At 42.1% G+C, this 21101-nt stretch overlaps 1 protein-coding gene across 1 annotated transcript; it reads left to right on the top strand.

Moving 5' to 3' along the window:
* Positions 1–4051: 4051 nt before the first annotated feature.
* NPTX2 (neuronal pentraxin 2) lies at positions 4052–16034 on the top strand. The gene is made up of 5 exons (XM_076351052.1): positions 4052–4595; positions 6695–6911; positions 10448–10692; positions 12303–12482; positions 14392–16034. Exons 1-5 carry the CDS (start codon positions 4146–4148, stop codon positions 14617–14619), a joined length of 1320 nt encoding a protein of 439 aa, XP_076207167.1. The 5' UTR covers positions 4052–4145; the 3' UTR covers positions 14620–16034.
* The last annotated feature ends 5067 nt before the right edge of the window (positions 16035–21101 follow it).

The raw sequence follows: 21101 nt of genomic DNA, 5'->3' as shown, positions 1-21101 counted from the left end.
TTAGAAGCAAATAGGTTAAACAAACTAGTATAACCTAGCTAATATAAACACTACTCTGATACAAATAATAAGCATCAGGTGAGACTACGTCCCATTGTGATGCACAGACATACAGGAACAGACACTTTCTGCCTGGTGAGAGTTTGTAATCCGAGAAAGGCTAGAGAGGAAAGGGATAATATGTTCATTTTATAAACAGAGAAGGGAGGCGTAGAGAAATTAAAGATAATTTTTTTCAAATGTCCCTAGGGCCAGGCTGTAAAATTTAGGTACTTACTGACAAAGTTGGACAGTTACCACTTTTGAAAATTTCACTAGGCAGTTAAATGCTTAACTTCCATTACAGTAAGACCTGAATTTCTAAGTCACCTATAAAAATTGTCTAAATCTGGATCTGTAGGTCTAGGCTAAGCTGAGCCTTTCAGATAATTAGGCCAATATTTCACGGAACATCTGGACAATAATGAGTGGAACAAAACCAAAGTATCAAAAAAAAAAAAAGCCTATCTTTCATCTAAAGTCACTTGTACGCTGCCTTTCATGTGCTTAAGCTACACTTTAAAAATGAGGTGCAGTCTCCTAATTTATTTAAAAGTTTTTGAAAGGTTTTGTTAGTGATAGTGGCCAGACAGAAGTGTGTTAGCAAAGTTTTATGTCAGGTCTCCTGAATTCCAGACCTTCGTCCTAAACACAAAAACTTTATATTGAGAATCCTACTGCATTTTACATACATATTGGAGTTCCAGTATTAGATATTACAGTTGCGCATCAAAGATAAAGACAGATAGCAGCTAGCATGCAAATGCTGTTTCCAAAGAGAATAAAGCCCTTTTGAAGGCAGTAGAAACTGTCAAAGTTAAATTAAAAATTAAAAATCCATTCTGTGGGCTGCAGAGATGCTAGGCTGCCTGACAGCCACAGAACCAGGAAGTTTTAAAAACCGCTCAAATGCAATAGTAAGTTATCCATACTCGCTGTGCTTCCCCCTCGACCCCAATCAACTTTTATGCCACAGTGAAATATAATCACTGTACCTATAAACTGTTCATCTTGGTCATAAGGAAAAAAAACCTCCTTGCAACTGTTTTTTTGAACATCTCAAATTATCAAGTATTCAGCTTGCTTATGCCTTAACAGGTAATACATATTGGTGTAAAAATGATAGACTTTCTCAATTTTTTAATAATTTATGATGTATGATAATGTACTGCTGCATGTTAAGTCACTCAAAATGAAGATTGATATGGCCTTCAACATGAAAAAACAATGGCTACAGTCACAAGCAGCATTTCAATAAATTATTACGTGCATTAAATGTAGGTCTCAGAATCTGGAAGTGAGGTAAAGTGGAGTTATTTGTGTTGTTCGGGGCTTTTTTTGAAAGCACTGCAGTACCATAGAAAAATATCAAGGATGTTAAGAAGGATGATGGTTAATACCTGCCTCTCTCCATGTCCTTCCACCCTTCCTCCACATTTATGCCCCCACTGTGCAGTAACTGACATTCCCGAGTGTCTTTGTTGGGATCCTTTCCTGTTTTACTGACCTCCCCTGTCAAAAAGAAACAGTATAGTAATAAAGGACAATACTTCCATTGTCATAAGCAATTTACTGCCATATACCTTACAGAACTTTGGAATTCAGATGTTTATTGCTTGCTGCTGCCTGTATTACTTCTCAGCTTGCCTGAATAAGAGATTATGACAAAATCTTTCTATAATTAAGCAAAACCTTAAAGCTATACATTGCTTGAGTTTGAAAAGGAGCAATACCTTTATCACTGTCATGCATTGAGTCAAAACCTGTTTGGGAACAGCTCTGAGTTGTAAAGTGGGGTTTAAAATTGGGATCAGAATTTTGAAGTTTAAGTAATGTGAGGTTATTTTCATAGGGTACCATCACAATTCATATTATAGAGCATGCAATCAAGCTGTATAAAAGCAATAGACTACTGTTGTCCTACAGTAGGGTGACAGGCCTTAAGGACAGGCAAAACCGGCATTTTACGATTATTTTATTAAGTTTTTTCATAGTGCTTCACATGACATTCAGAAGAAATGAGCTACAATGAGATACAGATGTGACTGAATAATCTTACACGTAGAGCAAAAACTTTGGTACGTTATTGCATATAGGTTTTAATATTTCTTGGACTTATGTGGCCTGGAAAGACACTGTGTTGACAGATGAGATGTTCCTAATGTACTTGCATGGTCCTCCTCATTGCAGCATTTTAATTTTAACCAGAATTTTAATCAGCAAAATGATTAAGCAATGATACCCTGTTGATTTCAATGGGAGTTAGATGTCTAACCAGGAATTAGTCAGAGCCTCTGTACTTGAGTAAGTACTTCTTTTCCATTCAACCAGGAAGTAGTACAGTCTCTTGAGACCGGTTTCCAGACAAAAGGAGTTCAGACAGAAATCGGAGCTTCTGGTCGCTTACTGAACTCCATCCGTCCTCTGTGTTCTCTCCCCTTGAATAAGCAATATGAGCTGCATCTCTCACTTGCATGGCTTAACGTCGTCTGCAGTCGGCTTTGACTGACATGACTTTCACACAGGACATTGCTGGAGGAGTTGAACAAATAAACTGGACTTCATGAAACAATCAGATTTAACTATCACTGTGATACACACTCCCTGAAACTTGCTAACTCATTCTGTAACATAAAGCAATTCACATGTTGACTGAAAAAAAAGCTAAAAATCTCTTCAATGACATATTCTTTACTCCTTATTTTTATTCATTATTACTAAAAAAGTTACGTATTTCATAGTAATACCTACTCACCCTATGGTAAAATGTCTTTAACTTCCATATATAAACTTTCTAAAAATCTGAAATTCTACTCAAAGGTTTTAGAGTCCTAAGAGCAGCCTCTGCTGATGCCTAAGGAAATTGTTTCTCTATTTTTCCAGGAGAGAGAACAGTTTTCATAGTATATCCCTAAGAAATTTGCAAGAACTGTTCAGTTGATGTTTGTACGGCACTTGGAAAAATAGACAAGCCTTCACAGATTATAAATTTAAAGTAACTGTGATCAGCATTAAAAATATTGGATACCATGAGCAATACAGCTAAAACCACAATGGTCTTAAGGTCCAACAATAGCCTTGTGGTACTCTACAAAAATTTCTGAAGCTCCTTCTTAAAATGTCCCTGTCCCTTTCCCCTCCATCATAAATTTGAATACTGATCTGTAACTTGAACCGTATCTCGTTTTTGTGATGGCATTCTCTTTTCGCTCAAATAGCTAGTTGGCCCAGGCCAACAGTTTCCCAGGCTGCATTAGCAGGAGTGTAGCCAGTCGGTCGAGGGGAAGTGATGATCCCCTTTGCTTGGCGCTGGTTGGATCACATCGAGACGCTGTGCCCAGTTTTGACCCCCCTAATACAAGAAAGGCATCGACAAGCTGGAGCGAATTCAGCAGAGGAGATCATCGAGACGGAGCCAGGCTCGTCACTGCGGCACGTGGTGCGAGGCCAAGGGACAACGGGCGTGTGTTGAAGCAGGAGAGGTTCAGACTTGACATACGGAGCAGCGTTTTCCCCGGGGGGACACTGGACCTGAGGCACAGGCTGCCCAGGGAGGCTGTGCGTTTTCCATCCTTGGAGGTTTCCAGGACCCGACCGGACAAAGCCCTGAGCCACCCGGTCCGACTCCGGCCGAGGCCGCTTTGAGCAGCGAGCTGGACTGGAGACCTCCCGGGCTGCCCTCCAGCCTGGGTCGCCCGCCGGACGGGGCGCCCCCGCCGCGGGGCCGAGCGCGGCGCCCCTCCGAGCACCTCGCCGCCATCCCCGCCCGCGCCCGCCGCTGCGCCCCGCGCGCTGCCCGCGCCGCGCCGCTGCCAGCCGCTCCCGCCCGGCCGGGTCCCCCCGCACAGCCTCGGCCCCCGGGACCGCGCGGCGTCAGCGCCGGCTGCAGCCAACCACCGCGCGCGGCGCGAGCCGGGCGCCCCCCCCACGCGCCCGCCCTGCCTATAAAAGCCGCGGGCCGGCGGCGAACGCGGGAGCGGCGTGTGGAGTGGGACGGGACGGGACGGGACGGGGCGGCGGGACTGGCCTCCTCCTGTCAGCGCGGTGGCCGGCTCGGCCCCCGCCCCGGCGTCCCCTCCGAGCCGTCGTCCCGCTCACCGGCCGGGATGTTGCCTGTGGTCGCCGGGCTCTTGCTCGCCGTAGCCGCGGGCGGCCGGGGGGCGGCGGGGGACCCGGAGAGCCCGCCGGGGAGCCGCTTCGTGTGCACCTCGCTGCCGCTGGACGCCGCCGGCGCGGGCTGCCCGCTGCCCCCGGTGCCCATGCAAGGCGGCGCGCTGTCCCCCGAGGAGGAGCTGAAAGCCACGGTGCTGCAGCTGCGGGAGACCGTCCTGCAGCAGAAGGAGACCATCGGGAGCCAGCGGGAGGCCATCCGGGAGCTCACCGGCAAGCTGAGCCGCTGCGAGAGCGCCGACGGCAAGTCCGACACGGGGACGTGGAAAAAAGAGCTGGGCAGGGGCAAGGACACCATGGGCGACCTGCCGCGGGACCCGGCGCAGGTCATCGACCAGCTGAGCCGCACCATGCAGACCCTGAAGGACCGGCTGGAGAGCCTGGAGGTAGGGCCAGGGCGCGGGGTGGGCCAGCCTCCCAGCCCCCCCAGGTAGAAACTTGGAACGACTTAACCTATAACAGTGGCTTTGGACCGCTGGGTGGACACAACAGCGCGCCTAATCTTTACGGAGATAAATCCAAACTGGCCAAGCCCTGGGAGTGAGTGGCTCAGTTGGCTTGTCTTGTTTTCTTGATTATTTATCTGCTCGCTTTAATGGTAAAAAACCTGAAGGGCTCCTCTGTGAATGTATTCTCCCAGTGCGTGGGGGGAGATTATGGTTTTCCTGCTTGTCACCAGATTAGTTTCTGTATTAATATGTCTAAATCTCTTTTTCTGGGAATGTGACTTCATGGGGGTTGAGATATAAAGCTGACGTCTTGGGCAGTAAGACCTTGGCATATGATACTGAACAGATCAGTGGTAATGAGGAGATTGTGTTGGGCAGATTGTGAAGACAACATGATGTATTTAGAGCTGACATAGAATAAAAAGAACCTGATTCTGTATGCCTGTGAATAGAAAGGGGATTTGGTCCAAGCCCACCGATAAGTGATTTCCATGAGCCTTCGGACAGTGCCCGTGGTTGAGTGGCACGCATGGAAATATTTTATAGAGAGTATTCCCACAGGAATCGTGCTGGATGTTGTGGTTTGCTTTCCACACCCTGAGAGCTACATGCGTGTCCTCCTGCTGTCCTCCAAACAGTCAGTGATGTTGTGAGGATGGCGAGTAGCTTTCTAAAGGTTATTCTGTGAGGTCTAAACACTCTGGACTGCTTTTCAAGTACAGTTTTGAATGATCTGGTAGCGTAACATCCTTTTACTACTGTTGCTGTCTTTTTGAGGCTTTTTTTTTGGGGTTGTAGAAGGGAAACTCCACTAGAATAATATGGTAGGTGGAACCGTTGGTTTCTTAGTATCCTTAAAGATACCAGTGTTATTTGAGAGAGTGTGTGTGTGTGTGTGTTTTGCCATTTAAAGAAAAATACTTTCACTGGCTAATACTTACAGCTGATCTAAAGAGCATCTGACTTCTTTACTCTGCAAATCAAAACTGAGGAAACTTTCATTTGGTAAATTTGCTTTCGAAGTAGCTTAATTTTTTATTTAAAAAGAAGTAATAGTTTTTCTGTTTACTTAAGTTGGCAATGTCACTTGCAGTAGGTAAAGCAAAAATTGACTAATGTGCCACACGTATCCATACTAATGGAAGTGCATCAGACCTGGCTTCCTACATTGATTTTATTGAACTTAAATGTATGAAGACTCCTTCATATGAAATGCTGGAAGCCTCTAACAAAATTGCCCTTTTGTGTCAGGACCTGTTTTGCTACAGTGCTGATAAAAGAACTGAACATGACAAGTACTGAAAAGCAATGCCTCTTTTGTATTGTTGTGGTTTAACCCCAGCTGGCAGCTAAGCCCTACCCAACTGCTCGCTCACTCCTCCCCGTTGGGATGGGGGAGAGAATCGCAAGGGTAAAAGTGAGAAAACTTGTGGGTTGAGATAAAAACAGTTTAATAAGTAAAGCAAAAGCTGCGTATGCAAGCAAAGCAAAACAAGGAATTCATTCACTGCTTCCCATCAGCAGGCAGGTGTTCAGCCATCCCCAGGAAAGCAGGGCTCCATCATGCGTAATGGTTACTCGGGAAGACAAACGCCATCACTCCAAACGTCCCCCCCTTCCTCCTCCTTCCCCCAGCTTTATATGCTGAGCATGATGTCATATGGTGTGGGATATCCCTGTGGTCAGTTGGGGTCAGCTGTCCCGGCTGTGTCCCCTCCCAACTTCTTGTGCACCCCCAGCACTTGCTGGTGGGGTGGGGTGAGAAGCAGAAAAGGCCTTGACTCTGTGTCAGCACTGCTCAGCAGTAACGAAAACATCCCTGTGTTGTCAACACTGTTTTCAGCACAAATCTAAAACATAGCCCCTTACTGGCTACTGTGAAGAAAATTAACTCTACCCCAGCCAAAACCAGCACATGTACTTGCTGGAGAACTCAGTGATCTTGCTTTCTTCCCTTTGAATTAGGAGCATATCCACATTTCACAGTTTCTGTTTTAGAAATGATAATTTTTTTTTCCTTCTCATTTCCCCTAAAGCACCAGCTCCGAGCCAACGTGTCGTATGCAGCACTGCCTAATGACCTTCGAGAGATGCTTCAACGGAGGCTTGGAGACCTGGAACGCCAACTCCTGAGCAAAGTGGCTGAGCTTGAGGATGAAAAGTCTTTGCTTCATAATGAGACGTCAGCCCATCGGCACAGGACAGAGACAGCCTTGAATGCATTGCTAGAAAGAGTGTCTGAATTAGAAAAAGGTAATCTGCATAGAATCTAAATGCTTCCCTATGCTGATTAATTTTTTTTACTCTGTCCTTCTAGTGCAGTAGACTAAATGTAGGCCTTGAGGGAAAGACAGTTAAGGTGCTGGACTAAATAGTAGGTGACAGTACAAATACTTGGATTCTCTTTTTCCTTGTCACAGGCTTCCTGCTTGACAGGCCTCTGCATGGCTTTAGCTTCCTGTCTCTTAATTTGGCATATGTGGGTGGTTAGGATGAAACTCTTAGTGTTTGTAGGATGGAAAGATATATATAAGGAGGCAAGTGGAAATAGGAAGAAGCATGACATTGGTGTCAGGTAAATACCTAGATAATGTCAACTACACATCTAAGTAGAGCTGCCTTTCTTTATTTGGACTGAAAATCATATGGGATAAATTTAATTAGCACAACTGCCTTTGATGTAATGAATGGCATTTTATACCGGAACCATTTCCTGCTGCTTTGGAAGCATTGCTGGTGGTCCCTCCTTTTGTTGCTGGTTATGCCTTTGGGTAACTGCAGATACTTGAATTGTGTCCTATCTCAAGCGTATAGCCTTCAGAGTTTACAGTAGATTACACATGATGCCACTGGGGGACACTCTCTTAATCCTAGTCATTTATTCAGATACTTAGATTAATTATTACTGAGATCTCTATGCTTGAGTAGAGTCTGTTTATTTGAATTACAAATGCCTGTGGAAATGAGCTAAAGAACAGAACTCTCTTCCTGTATTGACTATATATGCCTACAGAGTGGACTGTGTAGGACTAGAGTACCAGTAAATATCATTGCCCAGTCTTTAAATGATTTGCCAAGGTGAATAGGTTCTCTGCTTAAAAGCAGCTTAATGGATATGCTTTCAAAGTGGTGCAAACATACATATCTCGTGAATTTTAAAATGCAGCCTAATGGATCCATTTGTGTAAAATTGTATCTATTTTTTTTCATTTAAAAAGTGTGAAGGAGGGGAAAAGAGGAAGAAGAGCTCTTCTACTGGCTCTGTCATTTAGTATTTCCTGAGAGCTAAGATAAAGCCTAAACTGCAACTAAAGTTCTGGAGAATTAGTGGCCTGTTAATGTCTTATGTGGCAAGTATTGCTAGTCCTTGTCTCTGAAAGATGCGACTCAAATCAGCAAGTCATCAGAAAGAGAAAGGGAGTGGTGGGAGAACAAGAATGTGTAATTTAATGAGGTTAAAAATAGCCTGTTCCCACCTTTATTTTTTGTGTGGGGAGAGAGGGCTGTCTTACAAGTCTCCAGGGAAGTGAAGAATTTGGGCCAGGAACCAAGACACAGGCTTTCTTTTAGTTGTGTAATTTGCTTTCTGTTACAGTGCAGCTTAGCTGTTCTGTGCCTTTGGTTCCTCTGTCAAATCAAAGTGAGGGGAATAATGATCTAAGAACTTAATGATTTTGTAGATTAAATGCAGATGATATTTGAAGTGATCTGACCTCTTTTGAAAATAGTATTTCTATTGTGCTTTTATTTTAAATGCCATATTGTTTAGCATCTCTTCTGACAACAAACTAGAGTGTCATAAGCTCCTCATTGTCCTGAGACTAAATAAATGGAGGAAAAACTAACCTTATAAGATGACACTATGAACTTCGGATTTTTTTTTATCTGTTGTTGTGACAGCTGTCTTTAGTTACCAGTGGGGCAGAAGAGTTTGAAGTTTGTACAACTGTTGTGGTTCCCAAAGTCTTCTGGTAGTTCCTTCACCGGTTGTCTCCATTGACAGCAGTAGATGATGCTTTAAAAAGCAGGACTGGGTGGAGGAATAATCCTGCAACTAATAGTGTCTGGACTTAAATGTGGTTCCTAGCTTTGCTGGAGACATGAACAGGTCACTTGCTATGTCTAAATCTATTTTCTCCATCTCTAAAAGGGAATAACAATATTTCTTGCCCATCTTGTCCAAAAATAATTCAGATTCTTTAGGAAAAGGATTGTCTTATCCTGTGCATGTGCCATTGCCCAGAACAGGAGGATCTTGTTATCATTTGGAGTTGTGGATGTTTTTAAGTCATGAGAACAAACTGAAAAATATAAAAAAGATGAATATTGTTTGTTCTTTTCCAACCCATTATTGCTTCGTTAAAATCTTTCACAGAGTGACTAATGCTCTTAATGGAGCATTCTTTTTGGAGCATTAAAGCATTCTTTTTTTTATATGTGAGATTGGTTGTACCAGCTTAGTGGAGTTTGCTCAACATTATCCCTAAGATGCTGGTTTTTTTTTTTGCTTAAAATTTAGAATATTTCAGGTTTTGGTCTGTAAGTTCAAGACAGATGCAAGCATCAGACAAGCTTTTTCTTCTTCCACCCCCTTCTTCTCTGAAAAACGCAGTCAAAACACTTCAGTTGCTTCTGAGAATGGAAACTGAGAGAATGCCAATGGTTTAAAAATTATATATGAAAATTGTGGCAACCTTTTGTGACAACAGCTCTTCATTTGGATTGGAGTGTGAAATTTGGCAAGGGGATTGAATTTGTTTCAGGAGTGTGAGTAAAGGAAATGAGTGGGACTCAGAAGAAAAGGTTGCTAAAAGGTTGAAGGTTACACTCTACTACAGAACTGTGGGGTTTTATTTTGTGGCACAATGTGGGATTTCTATCTTCTTAATATTTAATTCTAGAAAATTACTTGTAAGCAACTACATCAGAAGTATACACAAACTATATAATGCAGAGTATTGCAACTTTAGAAAGTTTTGGTCTTAAGAGTTCTCAATTTCATAAACATCTCTGATATATCTCACTGGTTTTTATCGCATCTTTTGGAAAAAGCTAAATAATAACTTCTGCTTCTATATTAAAACAAATGTCTAATGTTTTTGTAGTTCATAACTTTATATTGCATTTTTCTTCAGGTCACTGAACTTCAGCTTTATATTTTTAATCAGATCTCTTCTTGATTTGTCTATGCAACAGAAATCAGTTCTTTTAAATTTAACTCTGCTTTCTGGAATATGTCAGCTTTTTCTTATTTCAGATTGGCCACCCAAAATGAGACCATCAACCTGTTTCTCAGCCTGCTATCTGTAAAATGGGGATGCTGCCGCTAGCTCCCTGTGTAGCGTTAGCACGGAAAGAAATACTGTTTTTGAAGCACTGTGATGCTTTAATAATGAACATACCAGAGAATACATGTTTAGTAACAGTAAATATCTTTTAAAACAGTTTGAACTGTTTGAAACAGGCAGGCCTCCAGCCATGAACTAAGCAATGAAGAAAGCAAATATTTAACAGCCTCTCATTAGTTGTCTGCCATTTATTCTTTTGCTCTAAATGAACAGGAAAAATAAGCTAAGTAATTAGCATGATGTGTATAAAATTTAGTTGTATTTTTCTGTACTGCAAAATCAACATTCAGTAATACTACTTCAATATATTTTTTATGTACCTCTCTAAAGTGATTAAAATTCCAAAGATACTCCATATCAATTATATTGTTTCTTAACCTGAATTACAGATATATTGGTTTTTTTAATGTTAAAGGCTTTTCTTCCTCAATGTAATTCTAGGTAACAGTGCATTTAAGTCACCCGATGAATTCAAAGTCTCCCTTCCTCTTCGCACAAACTACTTATATGGGAAGGTCAAGAAGACTCTGCCAGAGCTGTATGCTTTTACCGTATGCTTGTGGTTGAGATCGAGTGCTTCTCCTGGAATTGGCACTCCATTCTCTTATGCTGTTCCTGGGCAGGCTAATGAAATTGTCCTCATAGAATGGGGAAATAATCCAATTGAACTTCTAATTAATGATAAGGTGAGAATTGGCTAACTGTTCTTTATTGTCTACATTAATAGAATAAGGCCCGAACCCTTGGTACCTCGCTAGTAACTCTTTCATTCTACCTGAGAGAAGCCAGCTTTGGGGCCTTTGAGATGGTAGTGTCTACTTGTCTGTTGTTGTCCATCTGTCCGTTGCAAGTTCATAAAAGTTCTCTAAACAAGGTCAAAGGGTACATATATTTGTGTGTTGAGACAATGCAGCATGACATCTAGGTGTGCACATACTTAGGCTTCTCCTCTGAGTGTACAAGCAGATCTTGGCTTCTTGTTTGTTTTATGAAACAGAAGCAGTATTTGAAGCCACACTATTGCAAAACCTGTGAGATCTAGGCCAGTTGCAGTATTTCTATCGTTCTAATCCTAGAAGTTTAGATATGTTAAAATGAATTTGGCAGAAGAGAGAGAGCAAAAAGCATGTAATTGTGGCTGGTTTTGTTATGTTTAAGTGACTGAACATCAGGTTAAATACAATTTTTTCGGACTGTAGATACAAAAAGCAACAATTGTCTCACACTACTTCATACCACTGATGGTTTCTGACAAGCTTCAGAATGAGGCTTGAGGAAAACAAGACCCGTTGAAACTTGGCATTAAACCAGATTATAAATACTTCCTTTCTCCCCACCTTCACTTTAGGCTAGCTATGAAATATAAATAGCTGATAGTAGCTAAGTGACTTGATTTGAATCAATGTGAGCAAAACTAGATTCTTAACTTGGCCAGGCTGCAATGTAGCATAATTTGCCTTCACCCACCATCCCTTGTTTTCTTTGGCCTGTTAGGTTTCCTAGTAACTCACTGCTCTCTGAGGGATCAGATGCTTACAGATCTACAATGCAACTCAGGTGGTTCAGTCATGTGGCTAGTTAAGGACTCTTAAAAGTCCTATCATCCTCCCAAATAAATAAAAGTGAAAAGCCGATTATTTTTAATGGTTTGTGGAAGAGAAGGAAACTTGAGTCTGCTTATCCTTAGAAATAACTTTTTCTGTTCAATGTTATGTCAGTACTACTAATGTTCTGTGAAGCTTTTCTTTCTCCCGCATCACAGCTGTTCCGTAGCCCGCTGCATTTGTGTCTTTATGTTGACTTGAGTAAGTTTTCAGATCAAATTAATGAAGGAGTATAATTCCTCCTTATTTGGAGCCCTACATAACAGTTCCCACAAGTTTTACTGGAAACAGGCAGATCCATTTGTCAGAGTTGTTACTGCAAATGGTGCAGGCAAACCCCAGATTTTAAGAGAAACTTAACGTGAGTGCTGGATGGAAAGTTAGGACTAAGCACTGAGATTTACACAACAAATGCCACACATTAATGTGCAGGATCAGTGGACTGATAGCAGCTTAGACTCTGGTACTTGTGTCACTTGATTCTAGATGAAACAAAGGCTCACATCTAGAATAAAAAGCATGGATGTATTCCTTAATATAGGAGAGCTGGGACAAAGTAGAAAGATGTGGACTAACTTCTGCCTCTGAAGTTTTTTGCTTCTGAGGACAGAGTAAATCCTGTCCCTTTTTAAATGTTGTGCTTGAACTGGTACACTTGGTTTGCAACAGGTGTTATTTTTTGGTTTTTCTAGGTTGCCCAGCTCCCTCTCTTCATTAGTGATGGAAAATGGCATCATGTCTGTATAACATGGACAACCAGAGATGGAATGTGGGAGGCTTTTCAGGATGGAGAGAAGCTTGGCACTGGGGAGAATCTTGCTCCTTGGCACCCAATTAAACCTGGAGGTGTCTTGATCCTGGGTCAGGAACAGGTGAGTAAATGACAGGGTTTAAAAAAAATAAAATCAAAAGTCCCAAAACGAACAGCAGCTGTGAGAAAATTTCTCTTTGTTACACCCTTGGTCCTATTGTACACACAGTGTCAGAAAGATTAAAACAGAGCAACAAATACTTAGTGCAATCACACATTGGTATATTTTGTTTCATTTATTAAATATTTAGAATATTCATGTTGCAGCTATTCCTATTCCCACTCTTAATACTACAGTGTGCAACTTCGTCAGTGATCCGAATAATGCCTTAATTTAAATCTTTTGAGCTAGATTGCTGGTAACTAGCCATGTGGCCGCTGAACAGAAAAGGACAGAATTGGCCAGCACTGTTGTATGAGCAGTCAAAAAGGAGCTTGCTGAAAGCAGACCAAGTATAATTGCTTTGATTTGTTTTAATTTTTTTTTTAGTTGAAGCCAAATTGACTGTCCCCCTTAGCAGTTTACTGGTTTTTCCCCCTTCCTTTCCTCTTTATCCCAAGAATAATAAGAATGTTAGTCCTCGAGCCCTGGAATAGACCAAGGAAAGTGTGTGTATGGGGGTGAGGGGACCAACAACTATGACACTGGAGTGCTTGTGGGTATATCAGGATCTTTTATAATTTGGCCTGCTATGGAGAACTCCCTGCAGACTGAATTCTGCAGCTTTTCAGGTATGTAACACATTTTTAGAATAGTGGAGTCTGTCACTCATTCAGAATCTGATGTCTATTTTAAAGATGAGTCTGAAGTCAAAGGGACGAACTCTAAATCAGACATTTGGTTTCTCATTAAAGATTGGGTAAATAACTCTTAATGCAAATGCTAATAAATTTTGAGTATTAGTACTGCCAACAGAAAGCATTCATGAAGTTAAGGATAAGTCCTTTTTGAATATTGAAAAAAAAAAAAAAAAAAGGATTTTGAATCTTGCTCTTCTAGTTAACATGTCATTAAGCTATTGCTTATGAATTGTGTGGCTCTCATCTTCGCATTTTTTCTCTACCTGTTCTTTGTATGATTATACATATACAAAACAAAAAAAAAAACCTGTAATGAGTAGCAGGAAATAGCCTTTTTCCAGGATTCCCAGGTTCACAATGGGGCAATGAAAAATAAGTTTTGTCCTGATACTGATTTTAGTAGATACTTATCCATGACAAAAACGACAGAATGGTAAATTCGGAATCCTAATACATTCTGCATAGCAGATGCTCCAGCTCACTATTAAGTAGCTGGCAGCTTTTCTGTAACTCTCATGCCATTTGCCTGTACTATGCTTGGTTCTATCCTATGCTATCAGTTTCACGTTAGTCTGATCACATAAAATGTGTGATTTCTGTCCTTGAGTAGTGGATAGAGCAAGCAAACACTTTTAGGCTTATGCAGTAGCAGTTTGAGTTAGTCATTTGGTACAACCAGAAGCAGCCTATGTATTTAGGTCCAAAGATCGCATCTTATAGGCCCCGCAGACAATTGGTCAAGGGCTGCAGTTACAGTTTACTCCAAAAGCTTTATGGCTATAGATTAATCTTACACATCTATGCAGTTCTTGCTAAAGTTGTCCTGTGCCAAGCTTGTAAAATGGCTCCTAAATTAGCCTCAGTATTTAAGGCTGCCTTCCTGCTCTACTGCTTGGGGACAGGGTTAGTTATGTATAGCCTTTGTGTGATGGTATACAGTCACTACTGTTTGCTTTGAATTGTTTTAACACATTTCAGATTGGAGCTTTTAAGTGTTCCGTAGAACATCTTGTTCAAAGTAGCCCTTCTAGAAACTTGAAGTTGTTTGTCTCTGTGACCTAGCTCTGCACTTCCTTCTAGCAGTGTGGCTGGGGGGAGGGTCTTCAAGTTTGAAGAAGAAAATGCTGAAATAACCTTCTCATCTAATCCTAACTCTTGTGTGCCTAAAGGACACGGTAGGAGGAAGATTTGATGCAACTCAAGCCTTCGTTGGGGAGATGAGCCAGTTCAATATATGGGACAGGGTCTTAAAAGCTGAAGACATCATGAATATTGCTAACTGCTCTACCAACATGCCTGGCAACATCATACCCTGGGTTGATAACAACGTTGATGTGTTTGGAGGTGCTACTAAATGGCCTGTGGAGACATGTGAAGAGCGTCTGCTAGATTTATAGCTGCAGTTGTTTCCTGTTCAAGTGCCCCCTTTAGTAGGACAATCTTCTGTGCAGTCTAAAGCACTTATTTTTTTCTCTCTGCCCTTCCCCAATCTTAAGTCCTCAAAAGAATAAAAAAATTGAGTAAACTGCCTCAGTGCAAAGACAGCTGCTAGTTTGGGGCATTGAGCCTGACAATGAAAGAACCGCTTCTTAGCTAGAGCAGCCCTTGCTTATGGCCTGATCCAAAAATATGCTTTGGCCTGCAGCAGCCTTTTGGTTAGGCCCGAGTTTAGTACATCAGTTCTTCTGGCATGGAGGGGGAACAGCTGTGCACATGTTCACTATAGTACTCCTTTTGATAATGTGCAGTGCTGACAAAGCGCTAAGATTAACAGGCTAAATGTGAATCCTTACTTCCAGTCTATTGTCTCCCCTTTGAATTGAAGCCATTCTTTTTTAGCCCTTTTTAAATAAATCACTTAATCCTTACACTGCAGTGGTTATGGTGCAACTATGGGTAGAGCAGAACAGCCACTGTCTGAGTGCAAGGGTGTTGCTTTTAATTTGCAGATTAGAAAGCCTTATTTTATGATAAGGAGGCAATGTATTTGAAACATGCTATTCTAGTGCAATTTGAAGAACGAGCTGTGTAATCAGCATAGCTCCATTGAAATAGAGATGCTTCAGGTAAGGTTCTGTCCCAAAGCCTGTCTTTTTGCTAGCCAGGATCCCAGCGTAGATGAATGGATGACAGATTGTATTTGTATTTTCTGTAGGCTGAATGTACTGAATTTGTAGTGACCTGGCTTGTAAACTTTTCTCTATTGTTTCTCTAGCTTTAGTTGATGTCTTTATTTTTTTAAATATACAAGCTGTGATTAAGTGAATTTCCATTTTGTTTTGCTTTGAAAGGCCTTTTTATGAGCAAGTGCCAAAGTTCAGTTTCTGCTTGCTGAGAATTGCTATATATTTTTCCAGCATAAGTCTTCTGCACTGTTTTCTATGTTATTATAATGGTCCTATGTAATATGAAAATGTGCTGTTTTTTCAATTCTTGTTGACTGTCTCTTCTGTAAGCACTGGGCTGACTACTATATTTTTTTATCATTTTCTCTCAATATTTTGCAAACAATGCTGCTGTTTCCTTGGCATTGATGTGACTACTTGGTTTGTGGCTCGCAGATAGCAAATGCACTGTACTGGGAAAGAGTTAATACTTTTGTTATTTAAAAGAAAAAGGATTTAAAAGGGGGGAGGGGGAATTTATAAAGCTAAATATCATATTTTATTTTTCATATGTTTGAATTGTAAGAATAATATAGTGACAGTCCCATTTGTAGGATAAAGTTACATATTTCCATTAATATGTAGTATGCTGTTCTTAAAAGAAAATTCTTATAATGAACTTTTAATTAAAATGCACTGTAAAATGAGTCTTTTAATTCCTTTATAGTCACACAAGACACTGAATGTTCTCTTTCATAGCTGCTATGAGTTCAGCTACTGTTTGTCTAGATGGATAGAAGTACAGTCCTGTAAGAAGTTACCTTTATTCCCTAAATGTCTTAAATCGTAATCTTCAACCAAAAGGAGCTTAGGGGTGTGTGTGTAACCTTAACTGGGGAGAGGGTCTCCACATTTGGATGTGGAGGGGTGTCTGAAGCTCAGGCTGAGACTTGTCTCCTACCACTGTGATCTCATAGGCACTAGTCTATGCCATGGCCTGGGATGCAGTGGTTTCATTGGAGTGGGATGGGACACAGAACATATGTTCATATTTATTTTTACAGTCATGAGAAACTGAAACTATGACCCCTTCTGGGTGAAAGTACTAGTTGTAGGTAACCTCAGTGTCCCAAACCAGTGTGAAAAGAACTGTTCAACGATGAGATGACTTGCTGAAATGTGATAGCAGAGGCACTATACCTGTGCAAGTTGTAAAGTGCAGTGTCCATGGGGTCTGACAGTAAACAAAACACTCTGCTTGGTAAACTAAGAAGTTGACAGCACTCTGTAAGAGAACAACCAGCTGGGGCAGAGATGTTTACTCAGCTCTGACATCCTTCTCTGGCCATGGAGAGTTTGAGGTTTCTATGAAACATTACACAACTCAATTTCAAGTATTCTCATTGGCCTTAAAACAGACACCCTCTCCCCCCTGACCCACAACAGTACTTTCCCTGCCCTAAGAAAAAAACAAAACAACCAAAAAGCTCTCAATATCCAAAGAATCTGTGTCCTAAGATCAGGGAGAGTGCAAAATTCTCATCTCATATGGGCTGGAGACCAGCAGAGGCATCAGCCCTCCAGTCAATCCACCTTTCTTTATCAGCTTTTTTCAAAATAAACTGAAGGAACTGAAGTCTGGGGTTATCTGTGCTGAGGTCTGCCCTTTCAGGAAATAGCTTTTGTGTATTTCACTCTGTTCCTGAAAGGTGCAATGGTGAAATTGTCTTGGGCGCTTTCCTGTATGGCTAGGAGCCTGCGTGTGGATGTGGTCTATCATTTTAAACACTAATTCAGTGTTTGGATTCATTTGTTGGTTGAGGGAAGCAGAGGGTCTTCACACTTCAGTTGGCTGTGTTGATCTTTATTTAGAGAGTTATTTAAACACACTCCCAATCTTAGGTCTATCTTTAGCACTGACTTTAACAATAAGCACCTGAGTAGGAAGCCCCACCTGCATGAGGAGGTGTTTGTGGGTGGGAGCTGTAATTGCTTTGTTTTGTGCACAGGGAGAACATCTGGTCTGGGGGCTGTTGTTAGGCTGGTGAGTGGCTGGCTGCTTTCTTCCTCAGGTTCTGCTCAGGTTGCGTGAAGGAGGAGTGTAACAGAACTACTCTTCAGGGTGGAAATCAATACTAAAAGTCGGCTTTTTTCTAAGGTATGTCAAGGTGCTCAGGTGAGTTTGGGAACATTCACCCTGTTGCAACCTGACCTAGAGCTGGGATGGATATTTTCTTCTAAAGATAAACAACTTAGTTCTCTGTTTTTCAGTTGGTTTATTTTTTACTGATTACATAACCAAGATGGTAGGATTTGGGGGGAGGGGTTTGGGTTGGGTTTTTTTTGACACCATCTCTTTAGTAAAAGCCAAAGCTAAGGAGTATATATTCCATTGAAAAGGTGGGGTTTTTTTTATTTTTTACTATAGTCTTCTTTCTTTTGTGCAATAGTACCTTTTTCATTAAAAAGAAAAGATGTGTATTCATTTTTGTACCTTTATCTTGTGATGAAAAGCTAGGGCTGTTACTCTGCTGCTCCACATTCTGGGAGTCACATGTTTTATGTGCATATATAAGCAGATGGCAAAACAGGAGTAAATATTACCATATTCCAGCATCTATACTGTTTATGGAGTATGGAAGTGACAAGACAACCTTCAGTTCCCAAACTGCTCTGAATACACAGAAGTACTAGCTTATGGAAAGCTGACTGACAGCTACAGCACTTGGAACATGCAGTAATGCAGATTTCTAGAAAATCTGTTTCTGTTTAAAAACAGACAGAGCTAGGACTCCCAAAAGCGGTATCAGTGATCCTAACAAGTCAACCTCTTGGGAGCTGTGAACTGGCTAGGTCTCTAGCTGACTTCTTTAGTGTGAATGCTGTTCAGTCAGTTGCTGTATTGCACTGTTCGGGTTGTATATACTTGATGCATTTAATGGCTGTTAAGCAATAAAGGATCTAGCATTTGGTATGTTTAAATCCAGGTTATATTTCTTCAGAGACGGTTAAGTTTTTTGACTAACTAGCTGGCCATTAGAATCTGTAGATCATATCATACGTTTGGTATTTGCTTGAAGGCTTTAGCTACACACTTGCTGTCTTAGCTAGAGCCGAATGTTGCTGAGGGGAGGAGCACCACCTCTGTGCCTCTGGGATCCCATTGTGAATGGGAGACCGATTCCCTTGTGCAGGTGTGTTTCTGCTGGGCAGCACTTGTGCATTAAACTGTTAGTTTAGGTCTCAGAAATGCAAGGAAGACCACAGAAATTCTTGCCAGTAAAACTCTACCCTCACTTTTACTTACACTTCCCCAGAATTCGAATACGTGAGACTGCCAGGGAGAAGCTGATTCTGTTTTGCTCCAGGGACCTGGTTTCCCTCAGGCCTTTCCTAAAGGCAAAATGCAGGCCAGTAGCAAAGCTGGTGCTTTGTATTAGGTGTTTAAAGCTGGCACTCTCTTAGTTGGGGTAACTGTTTGTGCTGGTTTTGGGTAGGATAGAGTTCTTCATAGTAGCTAGTATGGGGCTATGTTTTGGATTTGTGCTGGAAACAGTGCTGGTAATACAGGGATGTTTTCGTTACTGCTGAGCAGTGCTGACACAGAGTCAAGGCCTTTTCTGCTTCTCACCCCACCCCACCAGCGAGTGCTGGGGGTGCACAAGAAGTTGGGAGGGGACACAGCTGGGACAGCTGACCCTAACTGACCACAGGGATATCCCACACCATATGGCATCATGCTCAGCATATAAAGCTGGGGGAAGGAGGAGGAAGGGGGGGACGTTTGGAGTGATGGCGTTTGTCTTCCCGAGTAACCATTACGCGTGATGGAGCCCTGCTTTCCTGGGGATGGCTGAACAGCTGCCTGCCGATGGGAAGCAGTGAATGAATGCCTTGTTTTGCTTTGCTTGCGCACATGGCTTCTGCTTTACCTATTAAATTGTTTTTATCTCAACCCACGAGTTTTCTCACTTTTACCCTTGCGATTCTCTCCCCCATCCCACCGGGGGGGAGTGAGTGAGTGGCTGGGTGGGGCTTAGTTGCCGGCTGGGGTTAAACCACGACACTGTTCTTAAAAAAAAAAAAAAAGTTTATGTAACTACAGAGCAGACTTATTTTTTGTTTGCTAATGGCACCTATCTCTATGTATAAGGATTCTTCATCCAGCTGATTCCAGTTATCCAGGTTGGGAGGGAAGATCAGCCGCCTTCTGCTGCATCATCCTTGGAGGGACCTGAATCTTGCTAGGAGTGCAGATGCAGGAGAATATGGCCTGGCTGAGGCTTTTGCCACAGATGATGTTCCCTTGATGCTGCTGTAGGAATCTGAGGCTAGGCAGAGCAAGGAGCCAACTGAAATAGAGATCTGCTGATGGAGAGAGTCAGGTACCATCAAACTCACTTCAGAAATGAAAGGTCTCTATTGGTACCCAGGGAATCTGGGGGTTTTGAAGGTGGTGTGGGATTTTTCCAGAGATCTTTCACCAAAATGTCCTTTTTTTTTTTTTTTGTGCACAAAATAAAAGCTGGACCTTGATAACGTTCATGATTTAGCTGTGAGTCTTAAATAATACATGAGTTTTACAGAGCTAAAAATCTTCTGGAAATAATTGAATTAATTGCACCCCTGGCTATAGCAGTTTCTAAAAGGCTGCACTTTGAAAAGTATAAATTTGCACAAGGAGTTCAAAGGTCCATTTCTTTCTCCACAGGAGGGCTGGGCTGATGTTTTGGCAAAGCTTCAAATACAGAAGCTCCCTGATGGCTTGCCGCTGAGATAAATGGTTTTATTTATTAAAGATGCTTTGGTGTTTCCCCTGAGGTGGCTCCCAGCACACGTTTGTCCAAGCAGTTCAGCTCCTAGCGGTGCTGTTCCTAGGTGCTCCCGCCACGTGAAGGATGCTGAGCAGTCGTCTTGGCGGTACCTACTTGTTCCCTTGCTACCGGTCAGCTTGTACTGGATCACAGGGAGCAGAGCTTACCTCGCAAAGGGTGGTCTTGAGTGTCTGTGGCATGGTGTGTGCTTTTCTTCTGTGCTAAAAGACTTTGCAAGAGTTTTGCCTTGGTTTTTAGATCACTAAGCTGTTCCCACCAGCGGTTCTGGAGTGCTTATTAAGAATAAGGATTCAGAAAGGTAACTGAATGACTATTTCTTAGGAGGGTTTAGGTGGTTTTTAAGACACTCTTTTACTTTGTGTCTGTCAAAACACTTAAACCAGCTTATGAGTAACTTAAAATCCTTACAACAGAGTTGGTCATCTAGGCTTATCTCCACAACAAACGATTGCTCTCCTGACCTGACCGGACAAAAGGAAACCATTTAAAGGGCAACCTCATGTGTGAAAAAGAGTATGCTAAAACCTCCTGGGTAACAACGCTAGCCAAGCAGGTGATTTATAACTCCCCCCCCCCCCCTTTTTTTTTTTCATTACACTCGATGTTCACTGCTGACTTGCAGTGGGAAGCCTGCCGTGCCATTGTGCTGTGGTCCCAGACACAGCTATTTTTTCTGCAACAGGAAGCAATTGGTTTTCCTCCCATTTCAGAGGGCACAGAGCACACAGTTTCTTCCTCTCTGGCGCAGCGCTGGGAAGAGATTATGCTGTGCAGCTGCCTTCTATCACTGCAATTGCAAAAGGGTCTGGGAGAAATGATCTGCACTGACTCTTAATTTTGTGTGAGATTTCCCTGTGGGAGATGATACTCGTGTCTGACAAAACAGGACAGACCTAGATTTGCTTTCCAGGGACGGTGTAGCTCACAGGAATGTGCTGT

This window comes from Aptenodytes patagonicus, chromosome 13 (assembly GCF_965638725.1).
Source record: "Aptenodytes patagonicus chromosome 13, bAptPat1.pri.cur, whole genome shotgun sequence".
Lineage (NCBI taxonomy): Eukaryota > Metazoa > Chordata > Aves > Sphenisciformes > Spheniscidae > Aptenodytes > Aptenodytes patagonicus.
This window is presented reverse-complemented; position numbering and strand designations above follow the sequence as displayed.

Bases quoted from the DNA above. Each gene is read 5' to 3' on its own strand.
- NPTX2 (XM_076351052.1), top strand. From the start codon at position 4,146: ATGTTGCCTGTGGTCGCCGGGCTCTTGCTCGCCGTAGCCGCGGGCGGC. The intron at 6,912-10,447 runs GTAATCTGCATA...ATGTAATTCTAG, and splicing joins AGTGTCTGAATTAGAAAAAG to GTAACAGTGCATTTAAGTCA. The intron at 12,483-14,391 runs GTGAGTAAATGA...GTGTGCCTAAAG, and splicing joins TGATCCTGGGTCAGGAACAG to GACACGGTAGGAGGAAGATT.